The sequence below is a fragment of the Perissodus microlepis genome, chromosome 8, assembly GCF_051167445.1.
Source record: "Perissodus microlepis isolate ML-2025 ecotype Zambia chromosome 8, ASM5116744v1, whole genome shotgun sequence".
NCBI classification, from domain to species: domain Eukaryota; kingdom Metazoa; phylum Chordata; class Actinopteri; order Cichliformes; family Cichlidae; genus Perissodus; species Perissodus microlepis.
In genome coordinates, this window is record NC_140468.1 from 5,821,436 (window position 1) to 5,845,644 (window position 24,209).

General features: G+C 42.1%; 1 protein-coding gene across 1 annotated transcript; it reads right to left on the reverse strand.

Moving 5' to 3' along the window:
• Positions 1–717: 717 nt before the first annotated feature.
• Positions 718–23,931, reverse strand: wnt3 (wingless-type MMTV integration site family, member 3). Its single transcript, XM_084937178.1, has 4 exons — positions 23,504–23,931; positions 11,160–11,401; positions 6,204–6,469; positions 718–3,537 (listed from the first exon to the last, which is right to left on the reverse strand). The coding sequence occupies exons 1-4, from the start codon at positions 23,581–23,583 to the stop codon at positions 3,058–3,060; spliced, it is 1,068 nt and encodes a 355-aa protein (XP_084793304.1). The 5' UTR covers positions 23,584–23,931; the 3' UTR covers positions 718–3,057.
• Positions 23,932–24,209: the final 278 nt, after the last annotated feature.

A 24,209-nucleotide genomic window follows, 5' to 3' on the forward strand; every position in this document is an offset into this window, starting at 1 on the left:
ACATACAAGTCTACTCAAGTTGGAAAAGAAATATTTGGCTAATCATGAAAAAAGTTTCGCCTCTTGTCTTTATGAGGGAGATTGCATTGGATTTGTCATTTAGCATTAGGCTGTAGCTCCTACTTGCCCCGCAATATAGAGTGACACAGATCAGGTAAAGTTAATAATTAGAAGTAATCTGGTATCATTTAAAAATTAAACAATAAGATGCAACATGTCACAAACATGTTGTTTTCAGACTACAATGCAAAAGTACCCAACAAATGACTTCCCGACTTTGGAAATTTGACTGTTTAGCTCATAACCCTTGAAAGCCTACTAGGAATAACTTAAAGCTCTTTTCTGAACTGAACGATCTCTGTTGTATTTTAGGCCTGCTTATAGAAAAAATTGACTCGGTGTATATCAGCAGTTAGCTGATCCCTGCCTATGCAGCTATCCTTACAATAACTCGGAAATTAGTTTTAATGGTCATCAAACCATGTCTTAATTGATATATACTGAGGTTTCATTAAAGATAAAGGGAGGTGGTCAAATGTCATCTTTTAGAGGCAGAGCGTGAAGGAGCACATTAATAATAACTCTCTGCTCTCATCCAAATATGGCCTCTTCAAAAGCAACCAAGATGACCAACAGCCAAAACCCTCTAACAATGGGAGACTTTAATGTGGAGAAGCCCATCTTTTATATACAGTCACACAAAAAAACTCGATAGGAGTTTGTTTTTTCATGGGATTTTTCTACAGTACCGGAATAATAATAAAGTATAATTAAAATTCTCCTTTAAGTGGAATCAAATTAAGTAAGTGAATACTGTATCAAAGGACGGAGTATCTAACAGACCTTTGTTGTTTGCTTTGCAGGCATAAAGAAACATGACACAGCTTTTCTTCTTCAAATATATAATCTTAGTTCAGTCATACAGATATATACATTGTATAATAAATAATATTTATAAAAACATAACATTTACGATTATAAAATAAAAAGGGAATTATTCAACTTTAAAACATTTGTACAAAACTTTGGATATAGCGGGGAAAGATGAGGGGCCTTTGGGGGTCTCGGTAGGGTGGGGGACTGAACACAGAAAGGTAGGCCCAGGTAGGGAGGGCTGTGTAGAAGATGACGTGAACACTAAGCTATGTCCCAAAGAGAGGACAGCCTACACACTACTGGGTAACTTGTGTGTTTGTTCTTGAATATAATTAATAGGAAGCAGGTGGGACTGTCAGAACATGTTGTGTGAAACCTCTCTTGCTTTGCTCCACCATTGTGAAGAGCCAGCTCGCTGTCCGTCGGTCCATCCATCCTCTTCTGTAGTTGCTTGTCATGCACACGCACATACGCATCCCTTATAAATCATCCGTTCTACGTTTCATGTTCTCAGAATCAGACGTTTTTTTAAACTTCGTGAATTGGCAGTCTTTACAATCCACCCACAAATCATAGCAATTTTTGTTAGTGGTCTTTAAACCGGTTTCTTTTGTTGCAAGTGCAATGTGCTGACACTGATGTCTATGAAAAGCATTCTTTTGATTAAATGGCAGTAATTTATTTTTCCCAATATTCTAAAAATCAAAACAGGACGGCAGGAGTGTTTCGGGGTGTACTGACAAGAATACGAGTTCATAAATCAACCGTAAAAACCTCAACTGTCCAGCTGACTGAAAACACAGATGGAAGGATGTGACAGCCAATCAGATCTTTCTCAGCCCATGTTGTCTCCACGTGTCGTCACATATCCCCTTATTTTCGTTCCCTTTTGTTCCCAGAAGTAAAAGATTTTTGTTGAGACAAATGTTTTTCTGCACCGAGAGTGATATAAAATAAAACAAAACAAAACACCAGAGTTAATATTGGACATAAGCTGGACTCAAGTTTGATGCACAAATTCATAACGACACAGCCATAATAGGTGACCTTCACACATATAATCAGAACTTTTCTGTGGTTAGTTTTTATCCCCAGACTCTGTAAGTTTGAATGGTGAAGTTGCATGACATTTGTAGAAACCATGAGCGATTTACAGGGTGAATGTGGTAACAGAGCCGTCATTCATAAGAACTGCTAGCTTGCAACCAAGAAGAATTTGCTCACATAAACAATGCTCAAATGTTTACCACCTGGAGTTATGAATAGTGCACATAAATACACGTGCACGGGTTGTTAGTTAGCAGAACGAGCATGCCTCCTCCTGCATACCTCAAACCCCAGCTCAGTGGTAATATTTCAGAAATTTGGGTTTATTAAAAAATCAGACTGAAGCACATGTCTTCTAGTTGACTGTCGCAGTAGTCAGTCTGCAGGGAAGGAAGGGATCAGCTCAGTAGTTTAGAAAGGACAGAACTGCGGCACTTCCAGTGCCTCAGTTCAGTTCAGTTCAGTAGTTACAAAGTGATGGTTTCCTGGGGCTGCTGACGTGTTCAGTATCACTTAAGAGTAAGTGATTGGGTAGAGAGGTTGGTTAAGTTAAAAAACAACAACAACAACAACAACAAAAAGGTAAACCAACCAGACTGGCTGGAGAAGTGAGGTGTTAGTTAGAAGATGCTTTTTACTCAAAAGCAAGGAGAGTCACTGTTTTTATTTTTTTTGTTTTTTTTACTGCATTAATCTCACATGTAAAAGTGTTACTGTACATGCCGAAAACGCTGTGTTGGCATGAAGGGTGGGAAATAAATAAAGACAAAGGGGAAGGGAGGGGTAGTCATGGCCCAATGCTGCAGGGTGAGGACGAACGAGGGGAGAGTGGCACAACTCTAGCTTCTTCCCGTGAGAGTGGACCAAGTTATCCATCAGGTCAACACGGGACACATTCTGCTCAGATATTATGTAGTTATGGGGGTAGTGGTTTGGAAGATAGATTCTTGTGCATGGTTTGTACAAAAAATGGTACAGAAGTATCCATTACTGATGTGCCATTACCCATTAGGGCTTGAATGTGTGTGGATGAATATGTTTTTGATTGCGCTTGTGTGTGTGTGTGTGGTGGGGGAATCAAGGAAGTCATGCAGGAGGTGGGGAGTTGAAGGTCCAGCAGTCAGCTTGTCTGTCTCACTTACACGTGTGTACGTCGTAGACGCGCACACACTCCTGACAGCTGACGTAGCAGCACCAGTGGAAGATGCAGTGACACTTCTCTTTGCGTTTCTCAGTCCGGGTGTTGTGGCCGCGGCCGCAGCACAGCAGGTCGCAGCCCTCAATGCCGTGCGACGACACGTTGCAGACACGATCGCGCGTCCCAAAGGAGCCCGTCTCTGGGTTGGGCTCACAGAAATTGGGCGAGCCCTCGTAGTACACCAGGTCGCGCTCAGTGGGGTGCTTGAAGAAGGCGTACTTGACTCGCAGGGTCTCCACCCAGCCACGAGACTCGCGGTGCTTCTCCACCACCATCTCTGAGGCGCTGTCGTACTTGTCCTTCAGGTAGTCGCCCAGCATGCGGAAGTCCGGCTGCGCCCACCAGCACGTCTTCACCTCGCAGCTTCCAGAAAGGCCGTGACATTTGCAGCGCAGGTGCATGTGGTCCAGGATAGTCTGAGAACGAGGAAAGAAACCAGAATAAAAGTCTGTGCGTGGGAAAATGTTTTCTCCGTTTTTCAAATTTTGCAAAAAAATGCTAGATGTGGCAAATATTATACAAATTAAAACGCATATATTTAAATTTATATTTAATTCGTTATTTAAAAATGTGTCAGACAGTTCAAGAAACACATTTAAATGTCCTGGCGATTATTTCCCAGGCTTGAAAGGGTTAATATTAGTTTAGGTAGGCCACAGTGTCAACAGATCACCTAATTGCAACACGAGGCTGTACTCACACTTGCCCACCTATAGTGCATCTGCAAGCCACTTTGTAACCCTCCTCTACCTCAGTTTTTCCTTTTCATACCGTTTCTCTGATAATCTGTGTAATATCTGCTGTCAGTGTCTCTTCTGTCCTTTTAATAGGTCTTCTCACTACTTTCTTTGTCTTGGCTGCACATGGAGGCACTGGGAGGCCCAGAAATGAACCATACGTCCAAATATGAATTGCTGCAGATGGAAATGACAACCTTCTTTTGACTATAGTGACTGAAATAAAGTGAAAACCACATATTTGGCATCTCAGCATGCATCCAAGATTTTTAAGCTTTTCTAATAACACTTTTCCTCACTAAAGCATCATCTCTTAAGCGTCATGACTCTTGCCCAGAAAAGAAAATCTGCCTCATCCAGCTGGATTCAGAACAGATTTCACTGACAATCCTGAGTCACTACATGAAGGGATAGTGCGCTTCTTAAACACACAGATCACTTTTTGTCTGTATATGTTCGATATGCTCCAAAAAATTTAAATAAATTCTCACCTAGCCAATAAATCTTTAAGTACGTTTCTTTTCACAGAACGTTGGAGCTGTGAGGTTGGTGAGATTTTAACTACAGCTGTTGTCCTCTGGGTAGAAACAAGTTATGATTTTTTTTTCTCTTTGTGCTACGCATTGCTCTGAAGTGTAAAATGTGCTGGTCTTAGTTTGATAACTGTTTTGGAAGCTGCCACAACGGAACAAGATCTGGTAAAGCTTTATGCTCAGAGATTTAGAGTGAATTCGGTAATGCAGACTAACAAAACCACTAAAGCCTTGCAAAGCAGGCCAAGAAAAACAATATGCCAGTGGCTGCACTTTATTGAAGTGTCATGCAGCTGTGGAGTATGGAGGCTCTGCGCCGCTGCTAATTCTCTCTGAAGTTATTGGCTCACATTGTGAGTATGCTCCCGTGGGGCGTGTTTTTATGTTTTCGGTTTTTCATTGTGTTGTGCTTTAGCTCAACAGCTATATTTAGCTGCAGAAATCCCCCAGCTGGGGCGGAAGGCAGGTGGCTGTGGCACCTCTGGGTGAGTAGAGGGGAGAAAAGTGGACCAGTGACATCACACCGTGAGCTTGTCATGCCAACATCAAATCCAAGGCCCTCGGGGCTAAATAACGAAGCGTGAGAGGGCCAGGTGGAGAGGACGGGTGACTCCTCTGACATTACCTCTGTTCAGTGAGCTCCTGTGGTCGCTCTGACTGCTGCTGTGCGCATCAAAGGGCTGTCTTGTTGCCGTGTGGTCCCCCTGTTTTGCCTCTCAGCGAGCAGCCTGTTTTCTCCCAGCAGTGACAGCAGCCAGTGATGTTTTAAGACTGAGCTGATTTGCTTCTTTTTTTCCCCCTCAGCTCACTTGGGTTATTTGACTGTCGGGGAATTTCTCATTGGGATGCAAGGCATGAAAGGCAAGGTGTGGGGGCATGGTGGGTAGATGAATGTTGCTTAGATCAGTAATTAACCAGTCATTCAAGTCAAGTGCTCGTTTTCAGATGGAAACTTGGGATTGTGAGGACAAGTCAAGTACCAAATTCATGCCTGTCACATGAGCAATCAGTAATCCAAAATAGTAATATTTTCACTCAGCTTTTTGTCCATTGTTTTTAGATCATCGTGGTTTAAACGTTGACCAGTAATTGAAACTAACTAACATGGCTTATCAGAGTGCTTCATCTGACAAGTACATTTAGTCTAAAAACACATAAAACATGTAAGCTAATACTAAAACTGAGCTAAATATTCAGATAATAAATAATCTTTTTTTTTTTTTTAGATATTTTGTCATGTTTTCCTCCCTGAGTCTGAGGTTTCTTCCTGTATAAAGGGAGTTTTTCCTTCCCACTGTTACCAAGTGTTTGCTCATAGAGGTGTCGTCTGAATATTTGGTTTTTCTTTCTGTTATCATAGGGTCTTTACCTTACAATATAAAGCACCTTGAGGCAAATATTGTTGTGATTCGATACGATACAAATAAACTTAATTGAACTGAAAGATTAAAAAAGAAACATTGACTTTGATTGCCTGTTCTGTCTTTGTTTTTTATGCTCTCTAACTCTTATTTCCAAGTGATCTTTGTACAAGTTGTACAACGACTTTGAACTTTTCCCGCAGTGTCAGTGTTGAACCTCACTTTGTTGTTGTGACTGGGTGAAAGCCAGGTTCTAAAAACTGGGGCAAACTCTTCTGAGATGAGTGGGAGCTCTTACAGCAGCAGGTTAATATCTGTGGTTTTAAAGGTTTTCATATGGATATTATGTTGAAGTACCCACATATTTTTGGCTGGTTAATGTTATTTTCCATGTGAAAAGTAGAAAAATAACAGTGCAGCTCTGCAGGTTCCTAATAGTAAATGTGTTTACCGTGCGTCCCGCCTCGTTGTTGTGCCGATTCATTGCTGAGCGAGCGTCTGGACGGTTCTCTCTGGCGTCTGCAAACTCCCTGGACACCAGCACCCCAAACTCTGCATCCTCGCTGCAGCCACCCCACTTCCAGCCCTCCCCTGGAGGGCCCTTGTGGTGGGAGTCGCACCCACACATGGTCGACGTGCCCTCGGCACATGAGCGTGTCACTGCAAATGCAACGCCCGCTGAAGCTATAGCATGGACGAATGCTGACTCTCTGGTTGCTGAAAGAGACGGACGAAGACAGACGGAAAGACAGAGAAAAGGAGAAGGAAAGGAAGTGTGTCAATCTTGTGGTAAACGTAGACAAGGTGATCTTTACTACTGCCAACATCCAGACAGATGTATTGAAAGGGATACCTTCAGGCGGTAACCTTTTAACACAACATTTCATCTTTGAGAAGGCACATTAATGGACAGGTATTTGCCACTGTAATAAAACAAGAAGCCTATAGAAGAACACCTTAACATCTCCTATATACAATATAATATAAACAATGTTTAACTATGTTTACACAGTTCTGATCATCATCAGTGACGTGGAAGAACCACCAAGGAACCTAACAGCAGAGTCCCTGCAGTGACATCAGCCTATTGTAGTCTAACGCTCAGTGGGATCTAAGTGACCCCCTGTCATCCCTGAGGTGTGCTGCTTTGCATCTGGATAGTGTTTCAGGAATGTTGTTACCCCCCACCCACCCACCCATTCCTGTTTACAGCCTAAGGCCTTCTGGTGAAACCTAGCAGTGTGTCAGGCTGTTTCTTCTTCACTCTGACGGATGGAGTTACGCTGTCTTTGAAGACAACAGCTTATTATGTAACCAGACACCATTGTTTCACAATCACAGCACACTTACTGTGGCTCACCCATTACACTCCACCAGATATAGAAAAACACACACTATGGGTGTCCTGTGACATCGATTCCAAAAAAAGGTGAGGGGCTTTGTAAAATGAAAACACAAACAGATCCAATGATTTCAGAGCGCTTAACCTATATTTAAATAAAAAGACATTTTTTAAAGTTTGATACCAGCAGTGTTGGGCAAGTTACTTTGAAAAAGTAATTAATTATAGTTACTAGTTACTGCTTCAAAAAGGTAACTGAGTTACAAGATTCTAAAAGTAATTAATTATTTGATTTTCTCTCTACATTTCACCTTTAAAAACGATTTCCTTTGCCTTGTTTGGTATCATTGTTTTCAGCACAACCTCACGTGTCTGAATTTACAGTTATGTTTTCATTTTGACATACTGTATTAACACAATTGATCTAAAATCAGACAAAAAACATAAAATCTGAGTAGAAAAAGTTACATTTTTTACTGTAACAACCACAAACATATTTAATGAATCATATTTCATAACTTTAAATGCAAATATAAATTGTCAATTTTAAAATATTCACAAGTTTTGCAAACAACAAAGTTATTTGCAGCCATTTACCTCTTACCCCCTTTTTAAATAACCATTTCAAACTATTTACAGAACAATCAGCTGTTCTGCGTTCAATAAGATGCCACACAAATTATTTGTGCCACTCCAAAAAAATAATTCCTGTCCACTATAAAGGAGAACATCACAGCCTGATACCTGCAGGTCTGACAGCAGCAGGTGTATCACTCCTGTTTCTACCTGGAGACAGCAGTCGCCTCATTGTTCTGACAGACAACACAAAACTATCCACAACACTACACGCTAACTACACAAGACAACACATTAACTTCACACTCCAAACATGCTAAACGTCACAAATCTCTCACATCTCAAAACTCGCTCTCTCTCTTTTTCTGCTGTCTTTCTTTTACACTCTCTCTCTCTTGCCATCACTCCTAAAACTTCCCCCTCTTCCTAAACAACCAAATGTCATGTTGCCATATCATTTTTTGATTGGTCAACATGGTACATTTTTCCACCAACACGAACGGGCTGTTTTTTGTTCTTGCTAGCGCTGTCCTTAGACAGTAATCCTGGCGAAACCATTCAGGAAAAAACGCCGCGTGTGTATATTGTTTATATGTAGCACCCAGATTACTTACAGCTACTTCCGTGCAACTGATATAAGATGCATTAAGCTGAAGACAGCTTCAACCGTCTGTTTGATGAAAAATAGTAACACCACCGCACCGTAACGGTAACTGCGTTGTAACGATAGAAATAGTAATTAGTTATATTACTCGTTACTGAAAAAAGTAAGGTCGTTAGTAACGCCGTTACTTGTAACACCGTTATTCCCATAACTGCATACCAGTAACATATTTTAAGTTGATATAATCTGTTCTTTTGGCAAAGCTCTCCAAGCATTTGGGAACCTATGTGAACAGTTCTGCTCAGTTGCCATTTCATATGACACCAAATGATTTCTCCCTGCACCAAGACTCTCTTACTGTGGAGCTACGATGCTGCAATATCCCCAGAAAGTGCTAAACAGGGTGTTCCCCAAGTGTTAGCTGAACAGAAGCACCTGTATTCAGCATTAATGGTGCCTTTACAGATCTCCAGCTACCTATTCTATGTGCACAGACGCCTCACTGCATCATTATGGATGCTAACTTTTGAACTGTGTACTAATAATGTTGGATGTTCTTCACTTTACCCTGGAGGCCATGATTTTCCCATAATTTTCAAAAGGAATAAAACATTTCTGATGGCCTGAACACGGGGACAGTTTTCCAGTTTGCATAAATCTTAAATGAACTCAGGCACAAACAAGTTGGCAACATCGGGAACATTTCCAATGTTGCCTCTGGGTTATTAGAATCGTTATAGTATTTTATAGTCCTTGTCCCACCTTTTTTTTAAGCATGTTTCTAGTTTTGGATTCAAAATAAAGAGATTTCTCTCTTAAAAAATCTGAACCATATTGCTTTAACACCATTAATCAATAGAATTGGAAATCATTGTGCAACATTTTTATTTACATTTTACCTAGCATCCCAGCTTTTCCCCCTCTATGATAGTTATACAGAACAGACCTTCAGGCTTTCAACAGCTGGAATATCTGATCTACGGAATTGCACGACTTGAGTTTTGAAATTTGTATGAACACGACTGGAGAATTAAGCTCCTATTTTGCTGACCACACTGGCAACTAGAGCTAGAAATTCTTTGATGGATCCACTGCCAAAAACTCAATGAGACCACTTAACAAGCCACAGACAAAGTTTACAAATGTTTGTCTGGAGGCTAGCCATATTTTCCCCACCCACAATTTGACTGCAGTCAGTGTCCCAAAACCAAAACCCTTTTTTTATGTTGGCTGCTTTTGAGAAAATCTTGAGAAATACAGACAGTGAAATAACGTTAATCAAAACTATGTTTGTTAATTATTTTTGATATCTTTTGTAAAACTGAAACAATAAGAAATTGTCTACACATTTCATGTTCATTGTTTATCCCTAATGAAAAGAGGTTTTCATCTAAATGTCCAATGAACGACACTGGATGACATACTGTCCTCATGTTGGGCATCCCTACTTGCCCTGGCAAGCCTAAGTGGGCCCTCCAAAACAGGGGCCTGTGAGCCCCGGGCCCCTGGAGCTCTGGCTGTTAGCCAAGGCTAGCGCTGCTCCTGCTACCTGCTGGGCCCATCAATCCGCCTTTGTTTCCCTTGTGTCACACCGTATTATCCACACAAAGGGTCCAGCGACTCGCGCCCCCACAGCCCAGCTCTGCCCAGAGCTGGCATTCCCTAAACTCCCCAAGTCCCCCTCCTCTCCCACCAGCCACCCCTCCGCCAACACCCTGATCCGAAATCCCATACACCACCACCCACTGCAGCACCTCAACCCCCCACTTCCTCCAGGCATCCACCAACAGCACCACGGCAGCCAACCCACAGCTTAAGGTGGCCAGGGTACTGGTTGGTAGCTCTCGCTTCCCTAGCATGAGCTTCTCCATTAATCACTCCCAAAGTGGCACACTCTTCATCCTTACATCCTTACCTCCTTCCCTCCATCCTATCCTTCCCTATCCCACTGTGCACACTCGGGCTAGGTTGGGAGAGATCCCCTTTCAGCCTGTTTTCATGACAGAGTCAAAAGGGCGTGTGAATGGGGTGTCCGTGGGAGCTGGACTGTGTGAGGCGCGCACTGGCCTTCATGCACAGTAGGGGTTGAGCGGAGCCCCCCGGCCCTTTTCTATTGCCTGTAATCTCATTTGGCCTCCCCTCTCCCTTTTATTTGACTGAGGAGCTTGGACTGCTCACACTGCCCATTTCTGCCCAGATTCCTTCGCCTCTGACACACAGGCTAATTCATTTCCAATCAGCAACCTCACACGCAACACACAAACGTCTGCCTTTATAATTAGGGACTGGAAGGCCTTAAGCAGGACACCTGTGTGCCTTGTTTCCCACTGTCAGGTCTGGTGGGACTGCCTAATTGACGCAGATAAGTGTAGGGATAGTTTACACTTAGCATTCTGCGTGTACAGCACCTGATGGATGCCTCCAGTACATCAGCTGTCAGGTTTTGTTGAGAGATTTACCGCACTGACCTTCTTTCATGTACGAGTGTGTAAACAAGGTTGGGAAAAACCAAAAAAAAAAGCCCATGAGTTTGAAGATAAATGCAATATAGAAGATAAAGATGACTAATGTGTCAGTGCTTGTACCTGCAATCATTTCTCAGTGCAGCCAGGAAAGGTGGATATTATTGTAATTGCCCTAGTTAGTCGTTTGTCAGCAAAAGCCCAGGCAGCTCAGGCAGTGCTGAGCCTTAGGGTGGAAAGTGTTAAACACCAGTTTTGTAACAGCTTGCAGTAGCCTTACCTTCAAAGACTGCATTTTAAAGTTGGGTATTGTTTGGAAGAGATTATTTAGATCCCTCTAGATCATTTATTTTACTCAGTAAGCCTGTATGTCAGTACAAAAACCATCAAGAAAGATATAGCAACCTAAAAAAAAAGTCCTACCTTTATCTAGAACAGGGCCAAAAATGGCCAGGTTGTCCTTGATGGTGGTGCAGTTCCATCGGCGACCCCTAAACTGGTGCTGGCACTCTTGGATCCCCAGCTTGACACCTTCAGCGACACTGGGCATAATCTCAATGTAGTTGCGACAGAAGCGCAGCTGTTTCGGTACGAGGCCGGGGATAGAGCCACACAGGATTGGTTGGGAGCCCAAAGATGAGTACTGCTGCCCCAGTGCCAGGGACCTGTGTCACAGAGAGAGGGAAAGCATCGTTAAGTGAGATCAGCACCTCTGTGTTAAACACACAAGTGCAAAAAACACTTATTTATTATTTTTTCCTGAGGATTTGCATCAAACCTCAAGACATATTCAGCAAAAGTGCCTAAATAATTGTACCCATTGAATAAATTTGGTACTGCTATCTGACTTTTAGGAACTTTGACATTTTTATTGTAGGTTTTATAAGCAAAAAATAAATAAAACTAACCCGTACATTTCTCACATTAGTTTGGTATTCTTTCAAAAGCCCTTCCCTGTGCTTCCCTCACATCTTCGGTGCCCTCCGTGAACTCAGTTCCACAATAGCAAGAGTGGTAACCTGCCAGGGAGGCCTCACTGAAAGGCAACCTGCTCTGTGAGTGGAGACTGCATCTGTATTCATTAATCTCCCATTACACTATAAATGTAGCCCCGAGAGAGTACAATGATTCATACCTGAGTGTTTTATTGATTTATATTGTTTATACTAAGAGCTCCTCTTTATTTTGCTTCCTTTTTTCTCACCAGAGAGGGGAGGCTAATAAGCCCACTTCAGGGCAGGGATACAAGCTATTAGTACTGACTTCTCAAAGTGTTTCCACTTGTTAGCATGCACAGATCTGCTGATCTAACAGATAACACACACAAGAACCTGTCTGTTTAGTTTGGGGAAAAGCCCCCTCGTGTGATTTCGAATATATGAAAACACCTGCCCTTGCAGTACCGTCATTAATTTGCGGTTGTCCTCTGGAGGTGATGTGTTAAGAACACTGATGGTGATGCACAAAGATGGCACGTCTGAGGCGATGCGCCTCACCAGAGGACTCGTGCAGATGTGTCTAAGCAGGGATTAATCACTGCCAAACAGTCGAGCTCAGCATGTGTTGCCAGAAACCATTATAGTTTCACTCAGGTAATTAATTTTAATTGCTTTCTATTTCTCTTGAAATAAAAGACAGAGAGAAGACGTGTGTGTCATGCCCGTGTTTTAACATGCTTTTCATGTTGACAAGCTCAAACAAAATTTTCTTCCAGAAGCTCTCTTAGATGCCAGATTTATATTTCTTGTTTATTTATTTCTGTGCATAGCCTTTATCACCCCATGAAAAATATGTGTTTGAATACAAGCTTGCCCAGCTGCTAATTGTTTTGCAATGTATGCATGTGATTTGAGTGTGTACAGGGTAAGGGATGTAAAGATGTGCTGGCAGTTCACAGGAGTCTGCAGACTCTGCAGCACTTAGCTGAGTCTGACTGGACAACGTGGCGCTGGAGGCCCTTAGAGGATCACGCGGGAACAATTGATGCCGATCAGATCAGAGCGCCGCTCGGGATGACCTCAGGACACCCGCAGGGCGCAACCCAATCATAGCAGGCACTGACTCTGACAGATGAGTGCAGTGCAGTGCCCCACCCGAACACACAAGTGAAGCCATTGAAGTTGGGAAGAAAAAAAAATCGGCTCTTAGATACGTTCACAACTCATGTGCACTTCTACATGAAGCTCCCACCAAACCCCCTGCACCCACATCTTCCTTCTTTATACTGTTTTTCATCTAAGCATTGGTAGCCTTAGATTAATATTTTGCCAGGTATTAAGATTTACTAGCGGAGGTAGCATTCTGGCACATGAAACTGTTTTGCTTTTACAGACGACCTAATGTAATTTGATCATCCCATAATCAGCTGAGCCAATTGTGTTGCTGCTGTGAGGTTTGTGACTGACACAGATACACAATAAACAATTCTTGTGTTTCACGTGGAAGCTCATAACGAAACTTGATCTGACACTCAAAAATTATCGAATGCTGCTACGCACAAGGAAAAATACGCTTGCTGTCTATTAATAACTCAAAGTTAACATGCCATTTTCTCCGATTTCATGTTCCCATGCGGAGCTAGTAATTTGATAGTGCTCATCAATCTCCATTCATGTTCTTGTCTTGAGTTTACCCAAGCGAATGTAGCCACATTATCTCATCTGCCAGTCCCAATCCCACCAACATCAGAGTTCAAGTGTTGCTGACTTCACTCCGTCTGGTGACTGAGTGACTAAGGACCTTAATTACACTGTCTGCTAGATGGGTTGCTGCCCATTAATCTCTCAGTCATTGGATAGACCAGAGAGGATGATGAGCCACTAGATGAATGCTGGTGTCACATGCTCCCCAACAACATCAATGAGCTACCTCAAAGACAAATCTCTCTTGCTCAAGTCAGATATTTATGAATCAGACCACTGTGCCATTCAAAAGGATGAATCTGTTTGCTGTGGTGGGCAGGATTTCTGATGGAATCAATTAGCTAACCACATGGGACTTTGTGGTGGACATAGCGTGTTTAAACAACAGGCTGTGGATCTGCCAGGCTATTTGTCTTTGTTTGCAAAGCATGTGCCTCACTTGATCCTTATGGATAGATGAGATGAAAGGGATAAGTTATTGGCTAGGTGTTAATGAGAGTTACAAGACTCATTGTGCAAACAGACACACACGAAGATGCATGCACAGAGACCGCATGTGTGCACTGCTGATCCTGCCTGCTTTGCCTCACTTCTTGGAAGCTACGCACAACGTGTCTCAACCGAGTGAGGGAGCAGCAGACGCAGAGACCTCCAGAGAGGCAGAATGCCGGGGGAATCTGCTGCAGGGGATGAGACGAGCAGAAGAGCAGCAGCAAACGGCAGGGCTTGGCAGGTGCATGCCCGGGCACATCCGTGTGGGGCCTCTTCTGGCCTGGGGGTTTACAGCTTGGTTGGGGGTTTTCTCAGTATCTAAACCGGACTGATGTGAAAGTATGATGGGCCACTGGAAACCACAGAAATGAAGCAAAGGAAACAAAGGGATTCCACCACACACCTTGCTGAGAAATGGGAATTCACGCAATCAAGACTATAACACTGTCAACAAAAACTTTTGGCTCAGCCACTCCCAGTGCAATAAAATCACTACTGCAGTCTCTGCTGCTTGGGCATGAAATTTAGGTGCAAGGCATGTCTTTATTGCACATTTTAGTTCTTGTTTTGTTTCTCAGCAAACTCAACCTAAATAGAAAAGTCGACTCATGTGCTGTGTCGTGGGAGGTCTGCGTTACAGGGTTCAGTGTGTGACAGCTTCCTATATCCAGGGACACGAAACGTACCAGGTGACCTTCTGAACTTGTTGAAAACAACATGACATTTGACCTCATTGCCGTTAGCACGATGTGTCCACAGAAGTTCATGACCAGGGCCGATAAGCACAAATCTAAGCAGCTCGGGAGTGTTGCTCTCCAGCCTGTTTGCCTCGTTAAGCAAATAGAGGGTCATTATAGGTGAGTGCCCACAGGGATATGAAGGTGTAATCAAATGTGACTTCAAAATGGCTTGTCAGACTTTACCAGTGTTGAAATAAACAAATTTACAGATTAGTGTGGACAAACCTGCCGCGGGCACCTTACGCTGTTTGAAGACTCGTTACATTGGTGTGATAATTCTAGACAGTAAAAGACAGCATGACTTTACAAGAGCATGCACCAACAGAGGTCGTACAGAAGAGCTGAAATTCAAATTTTATAACTATTGAAGTTTATCTGTTAAATTCTGTGAAACAGTAGGTTTCACAGAATTTGGCACAGATTGCTACACTGTCACTTTGTGTAATCATCAAAATATTATTCTTTGTGTTCATTATGTTAACGTTAGGGCTACTAATGTATCACTCAGCAATAATAGTGTCACTCATATCAATCTGTATGTTTGTTTATTGTGTTTTAAATCTTTTCTGTAAATTTGTCAGGAAGAGCTAATCCCAGATTTTGTGTTTCTCTTAAGCAAAATTGTTTTATTTTAATATGTAAGGAAAATGTTTTTTAGGTTATATTCTAAGTTTTATTTTTATTATTTATTTATTTACATATGGTGTAAAAAGATGTGCTTTGTCTTGACTAGAAGCATACTGAATAAAAAACTATTTTTTGTACTTATATTTATTAATTATAACTATTTGACACAATCTGAACAGAGGAAATTAACCAAGCTGTTTCATCTAGCTTGTATGTTTTTAGCTTTAAGCTAACAGATAGCTCTGTGTACAGTCATCTGACTTTTAAAGTAAAAGCATTACAGTATCGTATACTACACCTTTAATTGTTCTGCTTTTGGCTTATAGCCACAGCGAAGCTTATTTTAACAACAAGTTAAGTTTTCTTAGCGATCTCTACCATGTGTTGGCCTATTGTTGGTGTGCTAAAAGCTTCTCCGGGGGCAACAGTTAACTACACGCTCAGTCACATTTTGCTGTTTAGCTAAAGCTGAAAAACTAAAACTTAACTGATTAGTACTAGAAGTACAATGACCCAAGCATGTTGTAATTTTACATTGTTGATCAATGTTTAAAGCTGATTGATGATTACAGGCTAGTGTATTTTATGTTTATTATATGTTTTGCTTGTAAAATGTGGAAAGTAACAATTGCAGCTATAGTTTGTAAGTCTAGTTAGTTAGTATGCTAACCGTGGCTGTGCTTGTATATATGCTGGTAATGATTTTATTGGTTTCTAATTCCAACACAATCTTTATTTACAGTACATGGCAATAGATGAAATGCTAAATTTGCATTAAACATATTTGTAAATGTCGTGTAAGATGTCAGAGAGCAGGTAGAACTAATGGTGCATTTGTCTTCTTTAATTATAGAGGCCGGCAAGTATGTTTGAGTTTTTATGTTTGACTCTGTAAATTATTCCAACTAATCAAATTGTTCTCCTCTTGGGCAGTAAACTAGGAAAGTGCAATATGCTACAGATGAAAGATTTGTCATTTACAAACAGATCTGACGCTTTCTTCAAACTTTATTAGAATCTATAGAAATCCAATATATGTGCTCTTAGTGAGAATTGATAATAGGTACCCAGGCCAGTAATAACCACTGGTTTATGGGACTATTTGTTGTCTTAAAATATATCTTTTACCCTTGCTTTATCGGTGTCCATTAATATGTAAGGCACAATTAACACCTGAAGGTGATCTGAATGCACCTAGAGGCTGTTTACTAACCCCCAATTACCAGACGTCAAACCAATACAATGTGTTAGGTGTAGTAAGGTTAAACGGTAACGTCCAAATAGAACAAACATCCTAAGCCATCAGTTAGAAAATAACCAAAAATAAAGGTCCAGTTTAAAATCCATATGTAAAGTTAGCATGTCTAACAAAACTACACACAATCATTGGATAGTGGAGTGGTGTGGGAACATTCCTCCTGTCTTCATGAGATCTCTGTAGTAGGCAGATCCGAATTTAACAGTCGAACCCTTAATCTTAAAACAATATTAGGAGACTATTGCTGGTGTACCTTTTATATAATTTGCTTCTTTTGTGTTCACGGTTCCAGTAAATTTCTGTTTGGCTTATGCCTAGATAGCATAAAAGATGGATGTTGCTACTGTGAGTCAATTGCATTCCTTTTAATGGCCAGCAGGAGGCGACTCCTTTGGTTGTCAAAGACTACACAAGTCTATGGGAAAGCTGCCCTCAGTGCCCTTTCTCCGTGACCTCAGTAAAGATTTTCCTGTTCACTTTATGGGCTCCACCGCTAACTTGAGGGTATATCAAAGACAACATGAAGTTTATTTTGCAAATCATAGACAGAAAGGAACGATTATGCTCACTGGGTAACATCTTGTCAATTACTCGTCATTAGCCAGTGAGCGTGTGACGCTTCTATTTCACGCTCAGATCCACCCCTGCTTTTCACATTTGGTCTCAAAACACCAACATGTTGAGGGCAAAAACTCTCAGCTCGAGATAACATTTCCCTAACCACGTTGCTTTTATGGTGGGTATGAGTTAAGGTTGAGGATTAGGCCAGAAAAAAGGGTGCAGTATGTAGCAGAAGACACCCACTCTCTACCAGCGCATGTCCCACATTATTAGCTGTGCTATTTGCACGTCGATGCAAGCTGATTTCACATGGACTTCATATTAGGGAGCTGGAAAGTTAGACATTTGTTCTGATATGCACCTCGCTGACATGCTAGTACAGTTCAGGGCTGCAGTGGCTTTTCTCCATCAAATGTTTCTTTAACATCTGAGTTCATAACACTGGCTTTGAGTTGCAACATATGGGTTTCTGGTCCTCTTTCTCAGCTTTTGGGCTACATCTACATCCACCTGTTATTGTTATCAGTGCACCCTAATATTTCACTCTAAAACCAGCCCTGATGTGTTCCAATTGTTCTTAGCCGTGTCTGAATAAGTTAACTTATTTCCCATAGAGGAACTTTATAGATATTATAGTTGTTTTGTTAGCGTATGCTGGGTCTGTGCCTGAAGCATTGAGTCCCATGTGTGTTGTGTCACTTCTTCTGTGAGAGCGACGCTCCTCTGCAGTAACAAACTGCAAGACTGTTGTTTGCATTAAACTCTAATCTGCCTCCGATATACCGCTATATGTTGATGCTGCGGCTCAGCTTGGGAGATTTGCCTGGAGGATGTCACATTGCTAAACGAGGCCGTAGCAAAAGCAGGCGGCACCGTGCGCCAAAAACACTGCCAACGGTATCTCATCTATGAATCCCCCCGACAGAATCCACAGAGAGATAAAGACACTCGAAAGAGAGTAAGTGGGCCAAGGAAAGTTGCCGGCTTTGCCCGAGGATGGGACTTTTCCTGGTGGAGGCTGGAATGCAAAGCTGCTGTCTGTGTTTTGTTGTCTTCTCTTTTTCTTCGGCACACTTTTGATTTGTAGTCCAACAGCTCCTGGCTGATCAGATAAAAAATGACAGGACCCCTGAAAAATGTTCGAACCTGTTCTGTCTTTCTACCTCCTTCTGCCTCCCCTCCTCTCCGAGTTCTCTCTGCAGACTGCTGCGGAGCATGCGGAGTTGGGACAAGGAGCCCCTGCAGTCACAAGTATGGAGACGTGCAGAGGGAAACTGAACATGGTGTAAACTTGTGAACCTCCCTGTCAGGAAGAGAATGAGAGCAGCAGTAGCTCTGCACTGAAGTGCTCTGGGGAGTATAAGGCACTGATAAATGAATGTCAGAGCGGGAACTTGGCATCTTTCTCTGCTGGTAGGTGGACACAACAGAGTCTGAGCTGTTGTCTTGAGAGGACAGAGCTTATTTGAGTCCTGAGGGAGTGTTTGAATGAACCGCAACTCAAACAGCGCATTGTCCCCAGCTTCTCTTCATGAAAGGCAGCTTGTTGGCACTCCTGCTCGAATTGTCAGCGGCAATGCATCTCATGCAAATCATAACTCACACTGAACTGTTGCAAATCTCTTACTGTATTTCAGGAATTTCATTGTGGTTATTTCAGACACCACAAATTGTCTTTAAAAGTAATTTAAAAAAAATTAATGGCTTTAATTAAATAAAACGCGGTTAAGAAAGCCCGCCGGTTCACACACACTTCACTCAGAGGTGCTGCTGCAGTCTGAGACACTGCCCATTTCTGTGGACCTGCTGTTGCAAGACCATGCAATCTTTATGCAACTTTTCTCTCCTCTACACTTGTGTCAGTCTGGCAACTCATTGGCTGGTCTGGTGGCTTAACCTCTCTGGCAGTGTTTAATTTTTCAGGGCTGTTGTTGTGGTCAGAAAATCATAATAGCAAATAAAAAAATATAATAAAAAATACTAATAATAAACTGAATTATTGTCAGAAAATATCAGATGTTCTTTTGCTGTGTATCTGCATGTAACCAGAGAATGTTCAAATGTGACTGATTAGTAAAATTCTGGCAACAAAAGGAAAACAGAAAGCTTTTGGTTCTGAAAATCTTTCAATGAAACATTCCTGCGTGATTTACTTGGTCTTTTGTTGTTTTTGTTTGGAGAAATTTTTAAATTTTGTGGTTGCAAAGTAAAAAGATCTTCTATTTGAAATGAGACCCCTTCTATTTTTGAATGATAGTCTCCTCCTTTTCTCGCCGCATCTGCCAGGCGTTCGGCTGACCTGGTCAGTGACCTGAGGGCTTTAACTGAACACAGGCTGCACAGGTGTGATCGGCACATCTTTGTCACTGACCCTGTCTGTCAAAGAAATTGCTTGCCACTAATAATTGACCTCTGTAACAAGCCACAGAGGTGAGATCAGCCAGGTAATGAAGACTTTAAATAATGTGTGCATGTGCGCCTCCACACGTGTCCTCTAATGATCTCTTCGCCCCTGGCCGTTGCTGTTTTCCCTTTGAGTAACTGTGCTGCCCTGTGGTTTAAAGCAGCTGATAGCCATGCACCAGGGGGACTTTGTCATTTCCTACAAGAGCACATCCCATGTCCTTTGGTGGTGGGAGAAGATTAGGACTCGCCTTCGCTGCTTTGAAATACCACACTCCTTTGAACCTCTTACCTAGCTCGGTTTTGCCTTGATAGTGTCATCCCACAGTCTTGTTGCGCTGGGTGAAGTAAAGTAATGGATCAGAAAATAAGGGTAGCAAATCTTTTAGTGACTGACTGAATCAAGTTTCATCAAGTCAAATTTTTCAGTCAGTTTCAAAACCTCATCTTTAAAACACCGTTGCAAACATACAATTTTTTTTCGTCTGCTAGAAGAAAGAAAACTTTGCTGGCTGCAAGAAAAAACAGAAACATTAATGCTCATGTGACCAATCAGAATGAAAATAGGCTTAAATGGCTTGTTTTTAAAAGACAGTGTGTGAACCATGAGGCTCCACTGAGGCCCAGCATACGTCCAAGAATAACTCTGCGTAGCTGGAAGTGAGCATAATGGGTCCCTTCAAAGCATATTTAGTTATATTACAGATGCTTTAGGATAAAGAGAATCTTAACATTTGTTACATAATCATACTTTTAATTTTTTTTTAGAAATGTATTATTGTTTTGTACCCAGTATCCCCGTGGATGTCAATTTCTGCTGAGACATTTCTCTTAAGCTTTAGCCCTAAATTGCCTTTGACCCTGGCCCTATGGCAGCCTTCAGCCATTCATAATGGAACCCGAAAGTTTCTTATGAATTACATTCTTATGGATTTTCCTGCTCTTTTCTTCACCTTCAACTGCAGAATAATACCTAAACATCCTTGATCTTTTCAAACAAGACTTGCAGACGGGAGGATTTTCTCATAGTAAGGATCATTTAAGTGGCCCCCTTTGCCAGCGGTAGGGGTTTTGGAGTTGCGGGGGGGGTGTCACAGCCAGATAATGACATTCCTGAGACCAGGAGATGGACTCTAGAGCCCCATTTAAGCTGCTCAGGTTGAACCGGGAAGGAGATCTCGAGAGGTATGCCACAGATATTATTGAGGCCCCAGTGGTTTTCGAAACTTCCACAAGTAATGGAGATTGAACCAGGAAGTTGTATGTATCCACAGCAAGCTCCAAATGTTAATTAGAGGGCATTAAATGTATTATCTGGCACTTGTAGGAAATGGAATTTGCTAGTTTTTTGTGTTAATGTTGCAGATTTATTTTTACTGCTTTATTGTGTCAATAATTCTTCACCTGAATGGAAGTTAAACTAATAATGGTCACCCGCGGTTGCACTTACTGCTCATTAAAGGCGATTTTCAAAATCATTTAACAGACTCTTGCGTCATTCCTTCATCTCTTTCTCTGTCATTTCCCTCTTTCTTTCTCCCTGCCATTGTTCTCTATTTGATTTCACCTCTCACAACAGCAGCTATGTAAATTTAAAGTAATCTTTTAATGACAAAGAGCACGGACAAAACTGACAAGAGGTGTACAACTTCTCTGCTTTCTCATGTGGATTTAGCAGCGGTGATGATAACAGAGGATCAGGAAAACAGCAGTTATTGGATTTAAACATCTTGTGGCCGAGTTAAAACCGATAATCACTGCCGGTGCTCGATGGCTGGAGTCAGTTCAGCTGAGGTAATTCATCGCTGAGAGTGGCTGTCATCATTCACTTACAGCTATCACTGTTTATGCAAGGAAAACAAACACACTGCTGGCTGCTGTTCTGAAAATAGATGAGATCCTACGCCACACTAACTTACGATTAGGAGTATTAACAAAGCTGGCGTTTAATAAGAGAAATATATTATGTCATCGTTCTCGGGTTAAAAGGTGAAAACAAACCGCGGCAGTAAGTCTAATAATAAGATCTTTATTTCATTTTTCCTTCACCACACAGAGAGCATGGTGTTGTCAGATAACTGGATAGAAACGCTGTGGAACCTGTGGATTATGTGAGGTCACATCTAAGCTTCGAGCTTTTATGACTTCTCTCAAAACCTGATGTACAAACTCGCTGTTTTTCCAAACATTCTTGCATTTCAAGAAGGCAGTTTACTGCTCTGTCTCTCCAAACCCTCCTCATTAGTTTGATATGGCTTTTCTCTCCACCACACCTCATCCTCGTCCACGCATATCTGCATATCACTTGAGTTATTTATGCTCTGTTTTGTTTTCAACACCCCATCTTGTAAAATAGCACGGCTGCCAGGCATAAAGCAGTCAAAAACTCCTCTTCCACTCAAACCCGTCCCACCTTGGCTGGAGAATTTATGGCCAAGTCATCACCCTGAGACAGAAGCGAGGAAGAGGCTGCCTGGGCCCTTGCTGAAACTCGGCACCCTCTTGTTTTTGATGCACCAGCTCATTTTGTCACCCTTTGGACATACTCTATACCGTGGGGATGGTGCCACTGACGGTGCCCGTTCCTCAGCACCTGCCCGGTCACCTGAAGCTACCTGTTTCATCTCAACTTCCCCTCCAGTAACATCTACCCTAGCCTACACTTCAGAATTTGTTACCCAAATCAAAGGTAGCGCGCACCGTTAAGGTTCAAACATTACACCAGTGTCATGTAAGCTCCTTGAACAGAACAGCTGCAGGTAATTCACACAGAGAGAATCCCGAGCTCTTTGTCACTGTTGTCTTAGGGTTCTTGCTGAATCCAGGAGTGGGTGTAAAGTCCTCTTTGCCATTAACACTTCAGCCCTGTGGCCTGTGTGCTTGGCAGCTGCCTGCTCTGTAAATGAAACCAGAAGATGCTCGCGGTTTGGACAGCACCACGGTGGGACCACATGCTAGTTGGGCTACTAAAGTGCAGTAGCTCTGACAAGTATTGTGTCGGGTGCCAAAAGAGCTTTGTCATACGCCTACACAAATATCTCCAAAATAGAAGCTTTATGTTACAAAAGAAGACCAGGAGCTATGAGGTCAGCTGCATGTCGCTGAATCTGTAATGAGATAAACCTCTAAATTTCAGTTGCTGGTGCCAAAAGCGATCTGGGATAATTTAACAAAGAGTAAAACCCTGCGGCACCTAAACATATTGTCTCCTCACAAATCCGTAGTGGAGGGGGTGAATTGTATTGCAATTGAAGCAAAATGTCCAAAATGTACCGATTTAAGCGTAGCCTGTGCCCCGTGGTAAACCGCAAATTTGTAATATTTTTGTTTTTAATTGTACGGGACTTTGTCAGTCCCAAAAATCTTTTAGATCCACTTCACGGCAGGTTTTTTGGGGGGGCCGGCGGCCTGAAAGTAGAACAGTGACGCACAATAACAAACAAAACCAAAATGACGCTGATCTTATAAGCCATTATTGTTGTACTTCCTAAGGCACTCCTAAAATTACATGGTTGTATTTCAGAAAAGAAATTAATTATGGTTTATAAATAAGGGGGGCTGTTTTTTGAGGCTTTGTTGAGTTTTCATGCACAGCATCAGTCCTGTCATTGTCCCTGAGTGAAAGATTCAATTTATGTATTTATGAATGACTTTAACTGTTATGTGCAAATACTCCGAAGTCCATCTTTTGCTGTTGACATCAGCATGGTGACCACTCGCTGAAGTATTTTTTCCCCCTTAAATTAAAAGAAGACACCCACGTTTTAATGATTTAAACTAAAAAATTCACCCTTTTTTGCATCATAACATACTCCAACGTGATAAATAGACCTGAATGTGCAGAGGAAAAGAACGGCAAGCCTTTTCCGTTACACTAGTATTTGAGGTTAAGATTCTTTGGACTGGGCTGGAGAACATTTTTCCACGCAGTCTACTGAAAGTGCACATTCTGCCCTCTCAGAAATGATCATTTGACCAAAAAAAAGTCTCTCTCTCTTTATGCAGCTATAGGGTCTGATGCTGAAACTGTGGATTCGTACTCACCACCAGATGGGATAGCCTCCAAGCACCCGTGAGCTGGACAACCACACACACATCAAATATCCAATCAGATACAAATCCATGAGGTAAGCCTTGTAGTGTGTGAGAGGGTAAGTAGATCAATACATAGAACTTCCAGTAGGCAATGAAGAAGAGTTTCCAGGAAGAGAAGCTTTAGGGCAGCTTGATTGTTGAATGAGGGGAAAATTAAAATGATATTGAAGCAAAAAAAAAAAAAATCTTCCTCCTCTTTTCCCCCCTTCTTTGAGTCGGGCCAGGAAAGTGTGTCTGTCTCCTAGTAGTTAAGAGAATAAGTGTCTCTTACACACATGCACACACGCTCCTACCCGTCCTCTCCTTCCCTCCCTCTCTCTGAGGTTCTTCCCTAAGGTAGATATATTTTTCTCTCTCTCTCTCTCTACTTTTTTCTCCCTCAGGATGCCTCATCCACAGGCCCAATATTAAGAGGGGGGTGGTGGGGGCAGCAGGGGGAGAATGAGGTTTGGAGATGTCAGCTGGCAAGCCAATCACAGAAGATGGCCTTAGGTTACGAAAAAAAAAATTATTATTCGTTCCCATCTGTCAATCACACGCCACCCCCTGGTAATGTGAAAAAGAAAGGAAAGAGTGAAAAGAGAGAGGGAGGGAGGGAAATGAGAGAAGGAGGGATAGGGAGGGACAGATGAAAAAGGAAGAGTTGAGTTGTTGC